At 41.8% G+C, this 21,110-nt stretch overlaps 2 protein-coding genes across 2 annotated transcripts in view; both read right to left on the reverse strand.

Annotated features, from left to right (window-relative positions):
• Nucleotides 1–21,110, reverse strand: part of LOC147337028 (uncharacterized) — a 642,403-nt gene that overhangs the window by 506,292 nt on the left and 115,001 nt on the right. Inside the window, exon 11 of the mRNA XM_086286246.1 lies at nucleotides 1,864–2,037. Within this exon, the coding sequence (XP_086142372.1) occupies nucleotides 1,864–2,037 (174 nt within the window). The remainder of the gene's footprint in view (nucleotides 1–1,863; nucleotides 2,038–21,110) is intronic.
• Nucleotides 7,980–20,960, reverse strand: LOC147337042 (protein NLRC3-like). Its single transcript, XM_086265930.1, has 5 exons — nucleotides 20,880–20,960; nucleotides 15,897–15,958; nucleotides 14,626–14,699; nucleotides 9,442–11,239; nucleotides 7,980–8,247 (listed from the first exon to the last, which is right to left on the reverse strand). Exons 1-5 carry the CDS (start codon nucleotides 20,958–20,960, stop codon nucleotides 7,980–7,982), a joined length of 2,283 nt encoding a protein of 760 aa, XP_086122056.1.

Below are 21,110 nucleotides of genomic sequence, written 5' to 3' on the forward strand. Positions count from 1 at the left end.
ATTATAACAATATGAGCAGCTAATGCTAAGAAGGCTGCCATTATTAGGTAATGCTAATTATTATGTGTGTTAGCATTATCCGCTGCTGCTAGCAATGTTTTATCTTACCTTTTAACAATATCAGCAGCTAATGCTAACACTACTTTAATTTCAGTTAAACCTACTTAGCATTAATTAACTTCATTTAGCATTAAGAAGTTTTTGCTATAGGCTACCATTAGTGGCTAATGCTAATTTTAGGTAAATAGAAATTGGCAGCTAATGCTAATACCATATTTTCTTGCCTTATAACAATGTGACCAGCTAATGCTAAGCAGGTGCCATTATTAGCTAATACTAATTTGAGATGAATTAGCATTATCCGCTTATGCTAACAATGTTTTTTCTTACTTTTTAACAATACGCCATTAGTGGCTAATTCTAATTTTAGATGAAAAAGGATTAACAGCTAATGCTCATACTGTTTGCTTTGTAAGAATGACAGCAGCTAATGATATGAAGTCTACCGTTATTAACTAATGCTAATTTGATGAGAATTAGCATTATCCGATAATGGTAACTCTTTTCCCCTGCATTATAACAATGTCAGGAGTTAATGCTAAGTAGACTGCCATTAGGGGCTAACTCTAATTAGGGGTGAATAATTATTAGCAGCTAATACTAATACCGTTTTCTCTTTTTCCTTATAACAACTTGAGCAGCTAATGCTAATTTGATGCGAATTAGCATTATATTAGTGAGCAGTTAATGCTAAGTAGGCTGCCATTATTAACTAATACTACGTTGACGTGAATTAGCATTATGCGCTACTGCTAATACTGTTTTCTCTTACTTATTAAAAATGATAGTAGCTAATACTAATACTCTTTTCCGTTGGGTAACAACAAAGTGAGGAATTAATGCTAAGTTGGCTGCTTTTAGCGGCTTATTCTAATTAGGGGTGAATAATTATTAGCAGCAAATGCTAATACCGTTTTCTCTTTCCTTATAACAATATGAGCAGTTAATGCTAATTTGATGTAAATTAGCATTATATTAGTGAGGAGTTAATGCTAAGTAGGCTGCCATTAGCAGCTAAAGGTAATTTGAGGTGAATAAGCACTAGTAGCTAATGCCAATACCCTTTTCTCTTGTGTTATAATGATGTGAAACGTTAATATTGTTCTCAAACAACAGAATGAGAATGAAATATTGATTCTAACAGGGCCCATAAACAGCATTAGCTTAGCAGCATTAGCTTATCAGAGTCTCCATCATGGTCACACAAATCCTTAGCGGAGCAAAGTGGCCTACTTAGCAATAGCTGCTGTAGAAAGCAAAGGGAAAACAGTATTAGCATTAGCTGCTAAATGTGCACTTGAGAACAAATCTATTGTGAATTCAGCCGTGAATGTAGTGTTTCCAGTAAGCTTCCATTTCCAAATGTTAGCTGCTCCTGTCTGCCTCTTTGTCACACACACAGACTGAAATGATTCACAGCCTTGTTTCATCCTTCTGTCAGTGTCACTGACTGTCACTGTGACTGTGGACATACAGCATGGGAAACACACACATGGCTGATACTTGTATCTAAAGTTACAAAATGTTGTCTCTGTCCAAATATTACCTAACTGTAAGTCTACTTTTAATGAAACTCTCAACATGACTTATCAGTTATCATTAATGTTCCTGCAAACAGACTCCTTGAAGACCCCCTACATAAATATCCATGTACTATCCAGCTAGACTAGTGTGTCTGTCCCTGAAAATATTCCTGCATGTGTGATTGTTCATGTCTCATCTGCAGGAAACAAACAGGAAGTGAGTGAAAGACACAGGAAATGATTCCAGCTCTTCCTCCTATATCAGACATTCTCTCCATACCTGAGAGTGTCCAGTCTCCAGCCTGGATCCTTCAGTCCAGCCGACAGAAGCTTCATTCCTGAGAGACCTGGATGATTGTAGCTCAGGTCCAGCTCTCTCAGATGGGAGGGGTTGGAGGTCAGAGCTGAGGCCAGAGAAGTACAGCCTTCCTCTGTGATCAGACAGCCTGACAGACTGCAGACACACAAAACAACAATCCATCTGTTATCCATCTCTATAGCAGCATAACTAAGTGATGGTTCAGGGTCACCTGATCCAGCTCTAACTATAAGTTTTATCAAAAAGGAAAGTTTGAAGCTGATCGTCAAAGTAGAGAGGGTGTCTGTCTCCTGAACTCAAACTGGGAGCTGCTTCCACACCCAGTCCAACATAGCCAGGCTTTCTTTGCTGCTTTGACAAAACCTCAAATCCCAGTCAGAGATGGTGAGCATCATCACAGTGATGATCATTTCTCTGTTAACCCAGGCTTTCTGCTTCAGGATCTGTGCACGCTCACAGAACAAGGAGACCTTTAAACATCATTTCACTAAATGGATGGACTGAGCTCAGCCTACAGATGAACTGGATAAATAAAGATTTGACCTCAGTGTGCTCAGTGTTCCTGTCTATTCCTAACATATTCCTAACATGATAGCTGCACTTTAGAGCTCTAAAACTGGAACTGACACATATTTAAACTCCACATGTTACTCAGTACATTCAGTTCTGACACTCGCCCACAGTCCAACAAAGGAAACATGGAGATCACATCAGTTTGTCACCAAAGTCTAATTATTCCAGAGGGCAGTGTTGATACAACTAAAGTTATTTTTAAGCAAAGTTGAGTTTTTTATTGTCGCAGTACTTCATGTCTGAAGTATCACTTAAATGCATTACACGCTGTTGATGGCAGCAAACAAACCACCCAAACAAACAGAGGTGGGAGGCTTGGGCAGACTACGTAGGATCAGCTTGTGGGAGGAGTCAGGATAAAACCAAAGAAAGACAAGCTAACAAACACCACAGTGAAGTGAGTAGCTACAAACTGCAGGCCGATTAGTGTTGTTGAAGAAGTCGGTCTGAGGAACGTTCTTAGGATCAACAAATGACGGCATGTATGAGCCTCCCTCAAGACGCACCATCACAAGAAGAACACATGAGCTGTAGAAAAAGGAGAGACTACGAAAGCCACGGCGTTACAACGTGCACCAGCTGTTGGTCTCTCTGGAGACTACTGGGCGTGGCTGGGTAACCATGGTTACTTGGGAGTTACAGTACATGATATTAATGAAGAGTGGGAGCTGCGTTCTATAGCAAACAATTTGTTATGAGGTAATCAGCTGATCTTAGTTTAACCGGAAGCCCTTCACAATAATTGCAATGCCTTTATTTTGTACAACTACCATCAGTTCGTCTGTACTGATGGTAACTTAAAGTCACACTAATGTCGTTTAGTTTCTATAGTTTATGTAGTGGAAGTATACTACAGTATCCTGATCACTGATAGGACAGATTTATGTAGATATACACCTTTGTGTTTAACATTACTGCATTATAGTACTGTGATCTTTGTCCTTATATATGGCTATATTAGCTATACTGATGTACGTACATATAACTGGATATGTAACTTATCTATTCATCTTATTTGTCATGTATTTGTATTGTGTACTTCCTTTTTGTAAGAAACCACACACATGATCACAGCCGCAAGAATCAATCAGTGAAAGAATAAAGTGTCTCAAACCAAACCTTAAGCTCTTTATTCCACATGCTGGGATCATTTGGCCTTCAGTGGTGTTCTGGCTGACACACCGGAGTGACCAGAGTGCTAAAGAGTGAATCGGACACACCAGTGTCATCTCTGATATCTCCACTACATTTAATCGTCCTTCAGCTTGTGGCTGCCGTTAGCTGGTCTGCTAGTTAGCTGATTTGCTATTTAGCCGGTGTGCTAGTTAGCTGGTGTGCTAGTTAGCCGGTGTGCTGACCAGCGAACCAGTAGGTTACAAGATGAGCTTGTCTGTCTGATGAGCCAGCTCTCTCTGTCTTGGTCATTTTGTCCTTGGGCAAAACCTAACCTACCACTACAACTGTAGCTTACCTCCACCAGTGTGTGAATGTGAGAGTGAATGAATACAGGGAGTGCAGAATTATTAGGCAAATGAGTATTTTGTCCACATCATCCTCTTCATGCATGTTGTCTTACTCCAAGCTGTATAGGCTCGAAAGCCTACTACCAATTAAGCATATTAGGTGATGTGCATCTCTGTAATGAGAAGGGGTGTGGTCTAATGACATCAACACCCTATATCAGGTGTGCATAATTATTAGGTAACGTCCTTTCCTTTGGCAAAATGGGTCAAAAGAAGGACTTGACAGGCTCAGAAAAGTCAAAAATAGTGAGATATCTTGCAGAGGAATGCAGCAGTCTCAAAATTGCAAAGCTTCTGAAGCGTGATCATCGAACAATCAAGCGTTTCATTCAAAATAGTCAACAGGGTCGCAAGAAGCGTGTGGAAAAACCAAGGCACAAAATAACTGCCCATGAACTGAGAAAAGTCAAGCGTGCAGCTGCCAAGATGCCACTTGCCACCAGTTTGGCCATATTTTGGAGCTGCAACATCACTGGAGTGCCCAAGAGCACAAGGTGTGCAATACTCAGAGACATGGCCAAGGTAAGAAAGGCTGAAAGACGACCACCACTGAACAAGACACACAAGCTGAAACGTCAAGACTGGGCCAAGAAATATCTCAAGACTGGTTTTTCTAAGGTTTTATGGACTGATGAAATGAGAGTGAGTCTTGATGGGCCAGATGGATGGGCCCGTGGCTGGATTGGTAAAGGGCAGAGAGCTCCAGTCCCACTCAGACGCCAGCAAGGTGGAGGTGGAGTACTGGTTTGGGCTGGTATCATCAAAGATGAGCTTGTGGGGCCTTTTCGGGTTGAGGATGGAGTCAAGCTCAACTCCCAGTCCTACTGCCAGTTTCTGGAAGACACCTTCTTCAAGCAGTGGTACAGGAAGAAGTCTGCATCCTTCAAGAAAAACATGATTTCCATGCAGGACAATGCTCCATCACACGCGTCCAAGTACTCCACAGCGTGGCTGCAAGAAAGGGTATAAAAGAAGAAAAACTAATGACATGGCCTCCTTGTTCACCTGATCTGAACCCCATTGAGAACCTGTGGTCCATCATCAAATGTGAGATTTACAAGGAGGGAAAACAGTACACCTCTCTGAACAGTGTCTGGGAGGCTGTGGTTGCTGCTGCACGCAATGTTGATGGTGAACAGATCAAAACACTGACAGAATCCATGGATGGCAGGCTTTTGAGTGTCCTTGCAAAGAAAGGTGGCTATATTGGTCGCTGATTTGTTTTTGTTTTGTTTTTGAATGTCAGAAATGTATATTTGTGAATGTGGAGATGTTATATTGGTGTCACTGGTAAAAATAAATAAATGAAATGGGTATATATTTGTTTTTTGTTAAGTTGCCTAATAATTCTGCACAGTAATAGTCACCTGCACACACAGATATCCCCCTAAAATAGCTAAAACTAAAAACAAACTAAAAACTACTTCCAAAAACATTCAGCTTTGATATTAATGAGTTTTTTGGGTTCATTGAGAACATGGTTGTTGTTCAATAATAAAATTATTCCTCAAAAATACAACTTGCCTAATAATTCTGCACTCCCTGTAGTGGGATTGTAAAGGGTCTTTGAGGGTCTCGAAAAGCGCTATATAAATGCAATCCATTATTATTATTAAGAGCATCTTTAGGCCTGACTGTGCTCATCCTTCCTCCAACCTCTCCTTACCAAAGATAACAACTACATCAGTATTAGCTCAATAACAATTTCTGCAATTCAATTGTGGACATTCATTTTTAAACCTTGTGTAAAACGATAAAACCTCAAAGTCTGAGCATTATTCTTTGTGCAAACAGCTCTTGCAGGTTCCCCCGGACTTAGGTTATTTTTATTATTTAATTACTTTCCTTTAAGCAGCTGTTCAGGCTACTAAACTCATCCCAGAAATAACAAGTGACACCATTAATAGTAGAGGTGGGAATCACCATACAACTCGCGATACGATATTATCACAATACTTAACGCACGATACGATATTATTGCGATTTTTTAAAATATTTTGCGATATTTAAATTCTGCACATAAAGGTAAACTTTATCAATATTCATTTTATCTAATATCAAAGTCTCACACTCAGTCTTTCTCTCATTTCAGTCAGTTTTATTGTTGACAAACTGAACGGTTTGTATTACAGTCTAGTCCAACTTAACTGAATGCAACCATCTGGTACAATTATAGCTATTCTGAACTATGCAATTTATGAAAACTATGCAGCCCCTTCAGCAACTGAAGAATTTGAAAGTAAATAAAAAAAAAAATATAATTTTACATTAAATAAAAAAGTTTCAAACTTAATTAAAATTAAACATGTCTTAAATTAAAATAAGTAAACTGTCATGTTTATTGCTGCCAAAAAAAAAGTTAAACACATTTGGACAGTGAAGGAATGTCAGGATTGTTGCTCAGAAAAAGGATCAACATGCTCTGAAGTCAACATGCTCTGACTCCAGAGCATGTTGACTTCAGAGAAAAAATTGTTTGTAACAAAATATCGATTTCTGCTGTCCCTGTATCGATACATTATTAGCAAACAAAATATCACGATACTACACAGTATCGATTTTTTCCCCCACCCCTAATTAATAGTGGAGCTAACTTTAACAGGTGAAACTGATTTGACCTATAAGGCTACTGCAGTTACTTCTTATCAGGTTTAGTAGGGAAGACATCTGGATGAGGTAGTTAGTAGTATGTAGTTAGTACCGGGCGACTCCCCTCCCCCACATCGGCACCAGAACCCTGTATTATCTACAGGGTAAGACTGCCTGTTTTATCAAACTATGGCCATTACTACTGTGATCATTTGCAGCCCAGTGTGCCGCTCTCTCTGCTGGGATGAACCACTGGAGCTCACCCAGTCATCCCTCTCTTTCTCTCAAGAAGAAGTGAAATAAATATATTTATTATGTTACGAGTCTAATATTCTTTAAATCAAACTGTAATGAATAAATCAAGCAAGAAGATTTGGTGGCTCCACGTGTTGTAGAAGAAAAGATAAACATCTCATTTTGAGAAATCAGCCTTTAAAATTAAGTACTGTGAATAAAAAACAAACAGCGAGCCAATCAGCAGTCGCCAATATCCTCCTAATTTCATTCACAAAGAAATCAAATATATATATTATGGGCCCAAAGGAGCCTAAATCTTTAAATTAGGCAGTACATGAAGTATTTTTTTAAATAAACAAAGACATGACTATAACAACTTTTAGTAATTCAGAGTCCAATTATCCACTCAAATGTAAATAAAAGTTCACTTGACAGCTGTAAAAGTTACCTGTTTATACAATAATATAAATCACATTTCAAATGATCATCTGTGGAAAAGTTTGAATCCTGACCTGAGAGTTTCCACTGCACACTGTGAACTCTTTAGTCCAGCGGACAGAAGCTTCACTTCTGAATCCTGCAGGTCAGAGTTACTCAGGTCCAGCTCTCTCAGACTGGAGGACTGGGAGCTGAGGACTGAGCACAGAGCTTCACAGCTTCTCTCTGACAGGTTACAGCCACTCAGTCTGAAAAATAAAAGACAGTCTATACAACAAATACTCATGTAGAGTTTGTTAATACATTTCAAAACATTAAATGTTGACTTTCTATTTTTAAAGGAAACATAAACATACTAAGATACAACATCATATGTATGAACTTTAATTAATAATTCTAAAAACTAAATGTTTTCTGATCTGACCTCAGAGTATTCAGTTTACAGTTTAAACGTTGTAGTCCAGCAGACAGAAGCTTCACTCCTGAATCCTGCAGCTTTCTGATACTCAGGTCCAGCTCTGTCAGACTAGAGGACTGCGAGCTGAGAACTGAGGACAGAGCTTCACAGTTTTCCTCTGAGAGTTCACAGATGTTAAGTCTGAAGATAAAAACATGAATAAAGATTGTTGTTAAAGTGTAATCAAGGTGCAATAGCTTATTGTCTTGTGCTGAGCAGGTTAGTAAAACTTCCGTTTAACTTTGAATTGAATAAAAATGCTATGAAACAAGGATAACTGGATAAAGACATAAACAAAAACAAACATCAAACACATAAACAAACAGAACTAAACATAATACAAATTGATCTGACCTCAGAACATTCAGTTTGGCATGTGGACTCTCCACTGCAGCAGACAGAAGCTTTACTGCTGAAGCCTTCAGGCTGTTGGTACTCAGGTCCAGCTCTCTCAGACTACAGGACTGGGAGCTGACCACTGACAGCAAATTTTCACAGCCTTCCTCTGAGACGTTACAGCTGCTCAGTCTGAGAGAGAAAGGAAAAAAACAAAAACAAAAAAAAACAAACAATATATGTGATCAAATTAAATTTGTTTATATGTTGAACCCTTTTTTTTTTAAAATTTATTTAAACCTATGAGACTATGAGTGCTACCAGTCCAGTGCACATGATTGGTACCTTGATGGTACCTTGCTCAGGGGTACCACAAGGTAGCTATTCGGTGGATTCGACCCCTGACCTTATGATCATGGGGCGACCACTCTGCCTACTGAGCTAATAATTCTGTGTACACTGTCATACAATATTAACTAAAACAATTATTTTAGAAAATCTTACTAATTCAATAATCATGCTCATTACCTGTGTATTGTGAATAACACTTGATTTTAAACACTAGCTGTATAAAACTCTTCCTGTTAAAGGTGTGTATAAAGGAAATGAGCTGAAATGCAGACTTCATGGAGAATGTTTGCTGTCAGCATATATCAAAGACAAAGCAGAGATCCATCCAGTCTCTTCCACTAAGCCCACAGAGGGACAGACAACCACTCTCACTCACACCTGCATGAAGTTTAGATCACCAGGTAACCTAACTGCATGTCTGTGGACAGTGGGAAGAAACTGTAGAGGACCCAGAGTGAACCCACTGTAATTCTGTGATAACACTGGTTATGGAAGCCTTACAGTTACATATGGTTACTGACAAGAAACACGACCTTAGAGGCAATTTCAGTAATGAAGACCGAGTTTCTCCCTCCATACAGGATGAAAACATGACAGCACAGCAGAGATTTATATTTAAAAAGGGAGGGTGTGCACTGAAAGTGAGATACAAACTTGAACTTAAATTATGAACATCAGAAAAAGATGTAGGTGAAGTCTGGCAGGTGAAGTTTGTGCTTTAGAATAAAACAACCAAACTCCTGGAGTTGGAGACAAATGAACAAGCTGAGGATAATAAACCTGTCAGAGGGGCTGAAGCATCAGAGCTCATGTTCTTATAGGCTGGGTCTGGATTGTCCTTTGATAAGAGTTACAGAACAAAGTGTGTTTTAGAAATGCTGGAGTGAAACATTAAAACTACCATATATTTACCGAGTGACTGATGATCATTTAATTCACTATTTTAAAAAAATGTTACAGTGCTCTTTGAACTCAGCATTTCTGATTTATTTCCCATGATTTTAACAATGAAGCGATGACAACATGTTTACTCACAGAGCTTTGTTGGAGGCTTTGACCACTGGCAGCATTCTCAGAAGAGCCTCCTCTGAAGCAGAGTATTTCTTGAAGTCAAACTCATCCAGATCTTCTTCTGATGACAGTAAGATGAAGGTCAGAGCTGAGCACTGAGCAGGAGACAGTTTACCTGTGGAGAGACTTCCTGAAGTCCTGTATTGTTGGATCTCCTCCACTAGAGAACGATCATTCAGTTCATTCAGACAGTGGATCAGATTGATGCTTTTCTCTGCAGACAGATCCTCACTGAGCTCCATCTTGATGTACTGGACTGTTTCCTGATTGGTCTGTGAGTTACTTCCTGTCTGTGTCATCAGGGCTCGTAGGAGAGTCTGATTGGTCTGCAGGGAAAGACCCAGGAGGAAGCGGAGGAACAAGTCCAGGTGTCCATTTGGACTCTGCAAGGCCTTGTTCACAGCACTCTGGTAGAAGTGTTTCTTTGCAGATTCTCCTGTTTCAGACTTCTTGGATGTTGTTTGTTGTTGTTCCAGCAGATTGAGTCCAGAGTTGATGAAGGTCAGATGGACATGAAGAGCAGCCAGAAACTCCTGAACACTCAGATGGATGAAGCAGAACACCTTGTCCTGGTACAGTCCTCTCTCCTCTTTAAAGATCTGTGTGAACACTCCTGAGTACACTGAGGCTGCTCTGATATCGATGCCACACTCTGTCAGGTCTGATTCATAGAAGATCAGGTTTCCTTTCTGCAGCTGATCAAAAGCCAGTTTTCCCAGAGACTCCATCATCTTCCTGCTCTCAGGACTCCAGTGTGGATCTGTCTCAGCTCCTCCATCATACTTGACCTTCTTCACTTTGGCCTGAACCACCAGGAAGTGGATGTACATCTCAGTCAGGGTCTTGGGCAGCTGTCCTCCCTCTCTGGTTTCCAGCACATCCTCCAGAACTGTAGCAGTGATCCAGCAGAAGACTGGGATGTGACACATGATGTGGAGGCTTCGTGATGTCTTGATGTGGGAGATGATCCTGCTGGCCTGCTTCTTATCTCTGAATCTCTTCCTGAAGTACTCCTCCTTCTGTGGGTCAGTGAACCCTCTGACCTCTGTCACCATGCCAACACAGTCAGGAGGGATCTGATTGGCTGCTGCAGGTCGTGTGGTTATCCAGAGGCGAGCAGAGGGAAGCAGTTTCCCCCTGATGAGGTTTATCAGCAGCACATCCACTGAGGTGGACTTTCTAGGGTCAGTTAGGATTGTAGTTTTGTGGAAGTCCAGAGGAAGTCGACACTCATCCAGACCATCAAAGATGAACACAACCTGGAAGTCTTCAAAGCTGCAGATTCCTGCTTCTTTGGTTTCAGTAAAGAAGTGATGAACAAGTCCCACCAAGCTGAACTTTTCCTCTTTCAGCACATTCAGCTCTCTGAAAGTGAATGGAAATATGAACTGGATGTCCTGGTTGGCTTTGTCTTCAGCCCAGTCCAGGCTGTATTTCTGTGTTAAGACTGTTTTCCCAATGCCAGCCACTCCCTTTGTCAGCACTGTTCTGATTGGTTCATCTCTTCCAGGTGAGGCTTTAAAGATGTCTTCTTGTCTGATGGTTGTTTCTGGTCTGTCTGGTTTCCTGGATGCTGTTTCAATCTGTCTGACCTCATGTTCATCATTGACCTCTGCAGTCCCTCCCTCTGTGATGTAGAGCTCTGTGTAGATCTGATTCAGGAGGGTTGGGTTTCCTGCTTTAGCGATGCCCTCAAACACACACTGGAACTTCTTCCTCAGCTTAGACTTAAGTTTACGATGACAAACAGCAGCTGGAAGTTCTGAATAATAATAATAAAAATACAACTTTAACAATCATATTTTACAAAATGCTGATGACAATTTCTGACCCACTGAGAAATGACTGAACACACTGGTGTCACAAGTGTCTCATTTATCCAGCAGCTTAAATCTTTAGATAAATCCTCTTACGTCTCTGCAGACGGTCAGCCAGCTCCTCCTGCTTCATTCTCCTCAGGAAGTCCACTGTGATCTTCACAAATGCCTCTCTGCTGTTTCTCCTCTGCTCATCATCCTCCCTCTGAAACTCCAAGCACTGGGGCTTATTTGGATTCAGAGCCTTCTGGATCTTCTTCAGCTCGTTCTTCACAAAAGTGATGATGTTGTCCTCCAGCAGCTGGAACAGAATATTTATGAATGACCCACCACTCTGAACTTTAGTCCACACAACATCCACTTCTTTACGATCAAGGGGCATATCATCCGCGAACTCTTTACCAATTATAGGTTTGACTTTATCTGATTAACTGAGACTTTGTCCACAACTCCATGATCCCAAAACGTTGATTCTGTTCATATGAATGCAGCGATTTCAGTGGGAGAAACATTTCACTGGTGTTCAGAGCTGAACTACCAACAGGTTGATGATCAAAGCCAGAAACTTGGAGATGTTTCAGGTGACTGAGTTGATCGTACAGACAACTGGTCTTAAAGGTTCACTCTGTTTACGCATACAGATCAGTATTTAAGGTTTGACTCTCATCATCCACTGGGGCACAAACTGGGCGTCATCAGGACGCTACAACACAGAACAAACACCATCCCCACAGACACAGCAGCCAGCGAAGCAGAAGAACTTCACATCAAGAAGGTCCTGAGTAAATGTGAACGCTGGTTTGAGGGCGGAGTCAAGGAGGCCATTTATGTGAAAAGGAAAGACCATCTCTGAATGGAGGAGGGGCCCAAGGGTACATTTGTCACCATCTTACATGCTGTGATTGCAGCCATTCCCCAGCTCTCTGTGAACTGGACTCATGACCATTGATCAACAACCATTGATCAATGGTCCTGACAATATGCGTACCAATGATCAATGAACTGACCTCCCAGCCCATTGTTCCTTCAGTGGGCTGGTTTCAGTCATACAAATGTCCTGTTTATGAGATTGAAACCTGCAGTCAGCTGAGACTGAAGAAGTCACCTGATGATGATGAAACGTTTCTCCCTCTGAAAACATCCAGATGAACAGAATCAAGCTTTTTGGGATTTACGTACCTGGATGATTGAGCATCAAGACACAACTCTGTGACTTTTCTCAGATGAATAAATCCTCTCCTCCAGCTTTGTTTACATCTACCAGCCCTGTGGCGCTGCCCAGGGACAATAATCTATGTGAGAGGTGGAAAGTCATACAGGTGTCTGCTCCTGCCTTCAGTTATTTTATCTACTGTGTGTCAACTGGCTGAACCTCCTCCAACTGTCTACTGTCTCCCTAAACTCAACAATGACTTAGTGATCTATCCATTCTCTGACCAAACACATCCTGCTGCAGGAGGTTAACATAGCAGCACACTGATGATCCCACTCACTGTGAACAACACATTTGGACCTGATTTGCTGCTCTGGTTTACACGTGAACTTCCACTGCTGCTGTCACCAACTTGAGAGGCTGTACAGAAAAACTGGACTTGTCCATAAAAATCATAAACTACATTACAAGGACAGCATTGCTCAATCAACTCTAATTACTACTGACATGTTATCTCTTCTAACTAAGGTACAGACACTCAAACTTGCTGCTTTCAGTGAGAAGTCAAATGTCTGAATATGAGCTGGAAGCCGCTGAGAGTCCTCCTCCTTCCCGTGGGGTTTACTTTCTCTACTACTTTCACTATAAACACGCCCCTTTCATGCACCTGCAGAGGGCCACCAGCAGATGGAGCTGTCTTAAACAAATCCACTTGGATAGTTAGCTGTAGATGACTTTATCAGTATGATTGTAGGACTTTGAGTTATTCTTCAGATTTATTTAAACTCTTATATTGTGCACAAGTGTTGAGCGACCCATAATTTCTCTGTACTTTTCATAAGAGCAGCCAGACTTTCAGCTAGTTTTTGTTTTTTTAAGAGCTCAAAGTTTTTGAAGAAACAGTTATTCAGCTTCATTCCCACTGATCTCGACTACAAACTGTTTCACTTTGGTTTCTGTTTAAAGCCTCGATGTTTAAAACGTTTCCCTGTGATCACATTTGCACCGTCTGATTTCAAAGTTTGTTTTCTTTTGGTCATTTAGTCCACAGAGTCCTTGGTGTTCTGAAAGGGACCTATAAATAAATGCATTATTATTAATATTAAAGTAGTTGTTGTACATGTACAGACCATAAATATGGAGTCCAGCTGTGTTTGATGCTGCTGGGCAGACTGACCACTGGGAACCTCTGAGCTCTGCTGGTCCACTCTGTGGAGGAACCATGAAGGATTAGATCAACACAGGATAAAGATCCAGGAGTTTCTGCTCAAATAACTTCATCTGAATCAAGTCTGTCAAGTTTTAAACTCTCAGATTGTGAAGATATATTTTCTGTTTTCTATGAACTTTCTTTCATCAGTGATGGAAGTGATGATGCTGCAGAAGCTCAGAGGAAACTTTGAGAAAACTGTGATGAACCATCAACTAATGCTCTCAGGAGGCCAAAGGTCCCTGAATGTAACTGTGCAGTAGATTCAACGAGTGTTTGAAACCTGACCACTTCCACATGTTTTCATTCTAACATAAGAAGTCCTTTTCTCATTGCTTTGATTTGAGTTTTCATTTGAGTTTTCCGAGTCTCGTATTTGGAGTCGAGTCTAATCAATGATCTGACAGAAGAACATTAAAAAGGATTTAGCAGTGCTGTCAAAATTAACATGTAGGGTTAGGGTTAGGGGTTCATCTGTTATCATGATTAACATGATAAAAACCTTTAACACGACACATCTGGAGAGCAGAACGACTCAAAATCCCTGAAATGTTTCTATCAACGCACTTCGAGCAGTTTGTCCGAGTAGAGTTACCTTTGCACACGTGCAGATGTGCAGCACATCTGTTAGTGACGGCAGCTGAACCAATCAGCTCAATATGGAAGATGACAAACACACACTGACCTCCCGATGGAAAGTTTGAGCATTAAAAAAATAACAAGACGGACCAGCCGACCAACATGAAGGATTCTGCACATCGTGACAGAAGGAATTTTCTTTTCACCGAAGCACTTCCAGCTTAAAATATCACAACAATGCAAAGCACTGATGACACAACTGCCAAGTGGACAAACTGCAGACCTGTTAGTGTTGTTAATAACATAGTTTTGGTTCCTCGTGTCAAAGACTTGAAGAAGAGTGACAGAGAGTGTTAGACTGCTGCAGGATCAGTGCCACCTCCACAGACCTGTGAAGAAAATGATGGTTTGACAGATGGGCTCAGATTCAGGATCAGCTGAGGAGTTTGTGGCTGACAGAATCCTGCAGGTACAGAGCAGAGCCCATCATTAGCATGCAGGACTGTCCCTGGGGGGGTCGGCTCATTCAGGAGCTTAATCAATGTTTACATGTTCAATAAACATGTTAAGTGTGTAAATTTGCCCTTTTCTCTCGAGTCTGTTTGCTCATGAAATGAAATTTGATTCGTTTACATTAAAAATGATGTTTAATGGTGATTAATCCAAATGAATCCACAGTAACCCTGTGATGAGTCTGATTAAACATTTTCATTAACAGCAGTAATATAGATTATATATTATTATATATTAGTGCACACTTAGCTTTTAGTATATATGTTTGTTACAAAGTTGTATTTACAGCAGAGAAGCTGAGTTAAAGACTGAAAACTATTCAAAGTCTCTTTGAATTGAAGCGTTTAACATTCTTTGTGTTTATTCTGCATTGACTTCATTATATGGTGTAAACGTCTGTTACAGGCTTAAATATAAAGTTGGAAAAATGTAACTGCAGCTATTGATCAAGTAATTGTGATTAATCAGGATTAATGACAGAAGATTGTGTCATTAATTAGTCATGTTTTAATCTACTGACAGCACTAGTGTTCACTCTGGTGCCTCCAACTGTTTTACGCCCTTTCAACACCTTCGTGGTCAAAAGTGTACACGCACAAAATCTACAATAAAACCCTCACGCAGCAATAGGACAGACACACAATCCATTTATCTCTGTGTCTCAAACACACACACGTGTATTCAAAGCCTCAATTTGTTCATATTTCATCTGTTGTGTTTTTATCTTCAGCGTTTTCAGTGTTGCTGCATTTACACCAAAAATGTTTCCATTGATGAATCAGATTGATTTGAATGTGTTTCATCCATACAAATCCCTCCCTGGTGGTCACATGACTCTATAACATAACAGGAGTCATGTGACAAGAGTTTCATGCTGTAAAATGTCAAAATGGTTGAATGTGGTGGAGTAAAAATGTGAGATATCAGCTACTTTTCTTCAATATGAAATGTTTGCAGGGCCTGACAGGAAGTGGACGGACGCTCTGATCACTTCCTGTTTGCTGAAGTGGGTTTTCAGTTGTTTAGAAACCAAAGGCTTGTTTTAAAAGACAGTTTAAATGGGACTGAGGGAACGACGTGTTTGTAGTTTATATCCAACAACATCAAGCAGTTTAATCAAAGAGTTCATATGTTGCTAACAGCTCACCTCTCTGCAGCAGACACAGGCTGGGATTTAAATTCAATGGGAAGACCTTTAGACCGGTCACTCTGTAAGGACACAGAGCTGGGTGGAGGTCCAGGCTGGTTCCTGTGAATAATGATGCAGCAGTGATGTGAGTGCTGAGCTGTGACATGGAGAAGAGTCATGGACAGTTAGAGATGGTCATCTCACCTCTGAGCTTTGGTCTGGCTCTCATGTTCCCCACACAGAGTGCTTTTAGAGGGAGGGACTCCCTCCTCTCTGTCCTCACACTGATCCATGCTGCTCAATTCAGCTCACACACACTTTCTACCTGCAGAGGAAACACAAATCATTCATGTGCACATCAGCTGAAATCCTCCTTTCATCATGTGTGCTGTCCAAATATCAGCTGCTTCTTTCCTGCTTCATCTCAGTGTCAGCTGGATGCAGTCAGACAGCAGTGTGAGGCAGAGGAAGCTGCCATCAGCTGCTCTGCTATCAGTCCACTAGATGGAGCCTGAAGCACACACGATGCATTCACTGACACACTGATTCACTGTGACTGGAAGCTTCAGTCAGTCCAACACGTGTGAACAACATTTTAAACCTTTCAGCTGATCCAGGATTCAAAGAGGATCAGCAGAGTTAAAGCTTCACACTAATTCTTGCTGCTGAGTTTGCAGAGAACTGCACACACTGATTCACTGCTAATGAGAAGCTTCTTCCATCCAGTAATTCATCATCCATCAGCTCTGCTGCTGCTCTCAGTCCTGGACTCTGATCACAAACTAAAAGCAGCTTTTTAACTCGTGTCTGTAAGAACTCTTAGTGTTAGCTTAGCGTTAGCTTAGCGTTAGCATGCTGTGTGCTAGCTCAGCGTCAGAGCTCTGCAGGTGTCTCGTGTGTAAATATTAATCACAGTGACAGTAAAGGAGGTAAAGGGCTGTGACGTCATCACGTACGCTGCGTCCTCTGTGGGCTCTGAGTGAACTCAAAGTACAAACTACAAGTACACAAACACGAACGTAGCTCAGAGTGGCGGACACACTCGGCCTCGTTGGTCCAGCTGTGAGTCCGTTACCGTGAACTATGGAGCGGCAGATTTGTGCTGAACTAAGCTGCACACAGCTGATGTTAGCCAGGAAACATTACACACTGACTTTAATGGAGAGACCGGAAATACAAACACACACAGTTTGTTGTGTGAAGAAATCAAACACGAGCTGAACAAACAGTAAAGTTCCTAAAGACAAACTGTTAAAGGAGGAAACAAAGCAAACTTACAGTTTCTTCACACACCAACAACAAGCTCCACTCCACGAAGTTCAGGAAGTGAACGTAAACTTTGAGCAGGAAGGAAACACCCAAAGAGACGTTTGCGGACAATAAGGAGCATTGGGACACTGTGCTGCGTTCAGGTGCACCTGGGAAACTCCAAACCTCTGGCAGGCTGTGATTTATTTCTGCTGGTTTTCCTGTTTGAAGCACAAACATCCGTCATCACTTTGTTGTTGTTCTTCCTGCAGCGTTTAAATATTTCAGCACTGAACTGATGTTTCTTCAAAGCTCATTTCAACCTGTTGAAGTCATGAATGAAAGTGCAGACTGAGAGTGGATCACATGATGTTTGAGGTGTGTCATGTGACATGTTCAGTATTGTCACACATGTCTAGATTGTCCCTGATATCATAACTGCTCAAACACTGATGATTATATTTGAAGAATTATTCCTGATGGCAGCAAAGTTTGAATGGAGCTCTCTGTCTGTGCTGATTTGTCGCCCTCTGGAGGTCAAAGCACAAACTGCATGATGTCACTGTAACCACCACAGAGACAGGAAGTGTTTTTATGACTGAAACACTGAAATGATGCTAACGGCTGTCGTTAGGCTCACTGACAGCAGTGCTGATGTGTTCATGTCAAACACTGGCTCAGGTCAGACTCCTTCATCCTTCTCCAGCGTGAGGCTGCCCTCAGACCCACAGGAGCTCTGACCTTTGACCTCCTGACCCTAACCATTTTAGTCTTGTTGCATCTTTAAATGCAAATCCATCCAAACTGTAGCTGAGCAAAAGAAGCTGGAAGTTGTTCTATGAATGATGTTGTTGAAGGAGCTTGGAAAGAAAAGCGTCTGGACTTCTTTAAGTTGCTTGAAGAGGGACATGGACGTCTTAACGCCCACTCACATCCTGGGACATTTGATCACAGGAAATCACATGATAGCGTGGGGCTAGATCTCACAATGGGTTCACCCAAAACCTTGGCTGATTGAGACCCACACCCGTTTTCATGGAGGAGGAGGAGTTTCACATCCTGAACATGTGACAGCCTGGTTTAAAGGGACCAAAAGTAACTGGACACCTGATTCAGTTCAGGTTTATTCATCCGCTCCAAACCACAGCAGCAGTCACCTCCAGGGAACCAGCTGATCCATGTAACTGGGGACAGACCACAGCCCAGAGCACTGGTTCATGATGTGTTTGTGGACTGTAGGTTGTTTGGATAGAGATGAGATGTACTCAGCAGTCTGTCTCTAATGTTTAATGAAATGTTCTGAAGATGATAATAACTTGTGATTTTCTTTTGAATGAATCTTTAATCGTGTTGTAGGGCCTCTGACTCTCATGAAGATTTTCACATCAATGTGCTTTTCACAAAGATATTAACAATGAAAATGACGTGCAGCCCTGAACTACTCATGCGTTAACTCAGCGGTTCCCAACCCCCGTGTCACGGACCGGTCCGTGAGTCGTTTGGTACCGGGCCGTGAGAGTCGAGGCTCGGTGTGAAATTGATGGTTGATAGGTTTGTAGCATAAACCTGTTCGCTGGATCGTTCAATCCAGCTACACAGCAAAGCAAGACACGAGTAGTTCTTTATGTTTCTCGTGCACGGGAGAGAACTGGACCAATGCCGTTCCTTCGCTTGACCACAGTCGCTCTCATCCGTTCCCTCGTAACACTGTTCTTTTATTGAGGTTACATGAACATACATAGGTTCATTAACATACACGTGAACAAAGGTACCAGTCTGTATGTTATGTAGGTGTGTGTGTGTGTGTGTGTGTGTGTGTGTGTGTGTGTGTGTGTGTGTGTGTGTGTGACCCCATAAACGACTTCCCTAAACCTGCTGGTCTGGAAGTCCAGCAGTTCATCTAAACAAAAGGCACTTAGACTAAAACAGACATCCTACCACAGAACAATAAGAAGGTAGCACCTCTCCCATGATCCCAGGACGTGGGTGTGAATGCCAGAACACTCTGGAGTCACACAAAGTCTTTAAAGACTACTATCATTACACAATTGGTTCTACACCTCTGAGCATATATGGTTAGATATTCCCCAATAACAATGACAATGATAAAATATAAATCCAACAATGGTTTTCAGGGTTTTTATCGTTAACTTCGTTTCCCTGGGTCTTTTCCCGTGTTGTAGTCGTGTGTCTTATTTTGAAAGAAATGTTTACGCGTTACCATAGCGACCAGAGAGCATTAAGGCTGCAGACAGGTGCATCCAACAACATTTTATTTTCCCTTATTTGATTTATGGACCTAACTGTATGAACTGGACTTTGGCTTTAATTCTGCTCCTCTTCATCATTGCTGTGTTGCATTTCCATCATTCTGCTGCTGGATTCACTGCAGGCTTTAACAAACACTCCTTTGGGTCCAGGCCCAGCCACGTGTTTGTAAGCTGCTGTGCTCCTCACAAATAAAGCCTGAAGCAGCTCAGACTGTTAGAAGCAGCACTGAGCCCTGTTACAGTTATAGTGTTAGAGCAGCGGCTGCAGCCTACAGCATTTAAACTAGCTGACAGTAAACACATCAGTCCAGATGTTACCACATTACTTTGTGATGCTGAGAGTTAAAGGAGACTGGCTGATTAAAATCCCATTCCTTACATCACCGTCCTCTGCTCTGACTGCTTTCATTTAATCACAATCAGAATACTTTTTTGATCCCCAGGGGAAATTATTTAGGTTACAGTGCTGCAGCACAAACAGGAACAAAGACACAACACACTAAGTAAGAAATAGCACAACATACACAATATATACATGCATACATATGAGTCACTTATAAGTAACATGTGAGTGCTGGGGTCTATGACAGCAGGCAGGTCTGTATTTATGTCCAGGCTGACATGAACAGCTAGTAGTTCAGGGTTCAACACTCAGGAAAGTGTGTGACCTTCCACACTGACAGAAGATGCTAAACATGACTTTAAACTGTTGTTTGTTAAAGCCTCACAGATCTGAGAGCAGGGCTCAGTGGGTACATGAGCCTTTATACATGAAGGCTTTCTGTTTCCAGGAGAGGAAACATGTGATCCAGCTGTGTTTGGTCACATGGATCTGCTCTGCATGGATCACCTGACTAAAACATGTTGTTATTATTGTTCTTACAGTCTTAAATCGGTACATCAGGCGGGTCACATGACACCCGGGGGTGACAGCAACATCTTTCCTCTTTAGAAAGCTGCTCTCTGTCCCAGGAGCTGTTGTCACAGTAACAGCAGGAACAGGAAGTCACATGCTCTCTGCTCTGTGATTGGCTGCTTCTTATCTCAGCTTCCTGCAGAGGGTGGGGTCTGCTGATAACGCACACCAACAGAAGTGTGACTTTCACTTCCTGTTTATTGCTGTTGTTCTTAAAGCTCTCAGGCGATGCTGCAGCGCCCCCTGCTGACACAAACTCCTCCCTCTGTCTCAGAGGTCACAGGTCAGCCTGCTGCAGAGGGTCTGACTTCCTGTTACAGAGACGGGTCTCAGCGTCAACACTGGTTTCTGATTGGACGGTGTGGAAACCGAGCTTCCTCCAGCCGAGTGATGTGTGGATTCATCACTCTCTGTGGATCAGTGTAAGTCTGTGTGTGGGTCAGCTGCAGGACTTGTTTGACCTTTGACCCTGGCAGACAGAGCTGGTTACTGCTGTGTGACTCCTGCCGTCGCTCCACTTTAAATTTTACTTAAAATAAGTCCTGACATGGCCCCGCCCCCTCTGACCTGCTGCTCCTGGATGTGCTGAGGACACAGCGGAGGCTCAGAGGGGGCGGGGCTTTTCCCGTGGCGGTAACCAAACTGCATTAGGTCGCTGCACTGCCAGTGTTTAACCACACCTCTTCTGACTGACCTTTGACCTCTGACATGTTGATTTGATCCTTATTTAATGACGTCTTTTATCTAGTGATTTAATTCTGTGTATTTATATGTGATGGTGTTCCTGCGTTCAGCCTC

Source organism: Aulonocara sp. 'chitande type north' Nkhata Bay, linkage group LG3, assembly GCF_057382095.1.
Source record: "Aulonocara sp. 'chitande type north' Nkhata Bay isolate Kocher_YH1m ecotype deep benthic linkage group LG3, A_spYH_male_GT1.1, whole genome shotgun sequence".
Lineage (NCBI taxonomy): Eukaryota > Metazoa > Chordata > Actinopteri > Cichliformes > Cichlidae > Aulonocara > Aulonocara sp. 'chitande type north' Nkhata Bay.

Excerpts from the sequence above, each read along its gene's own strand:
- LOC147337042 (XM_086265930.1), bottom strand. The coding sequence starts at position 20,960 with ATGCAGTTTGGTTACCGCCACGGGAAAAGCCCCGCCCCCTCTGAGCCT. Across the intron at positions 14,700-15,896 it reads CCTGTGTCTGCTGCAGAGAG|GATTCTGTCAGCCACAAACT; the intron begins GTGAGCTGTTAG and ends CTGTACCTGCAG. Across the intron at positions 11,240-14,625 it reads AACCATCATTTTCTTCACAG|AACTTCCAGCTGCTGTTTGT; the intron begins GTCTGTGGAGGT and ends ATTATTATTCAG.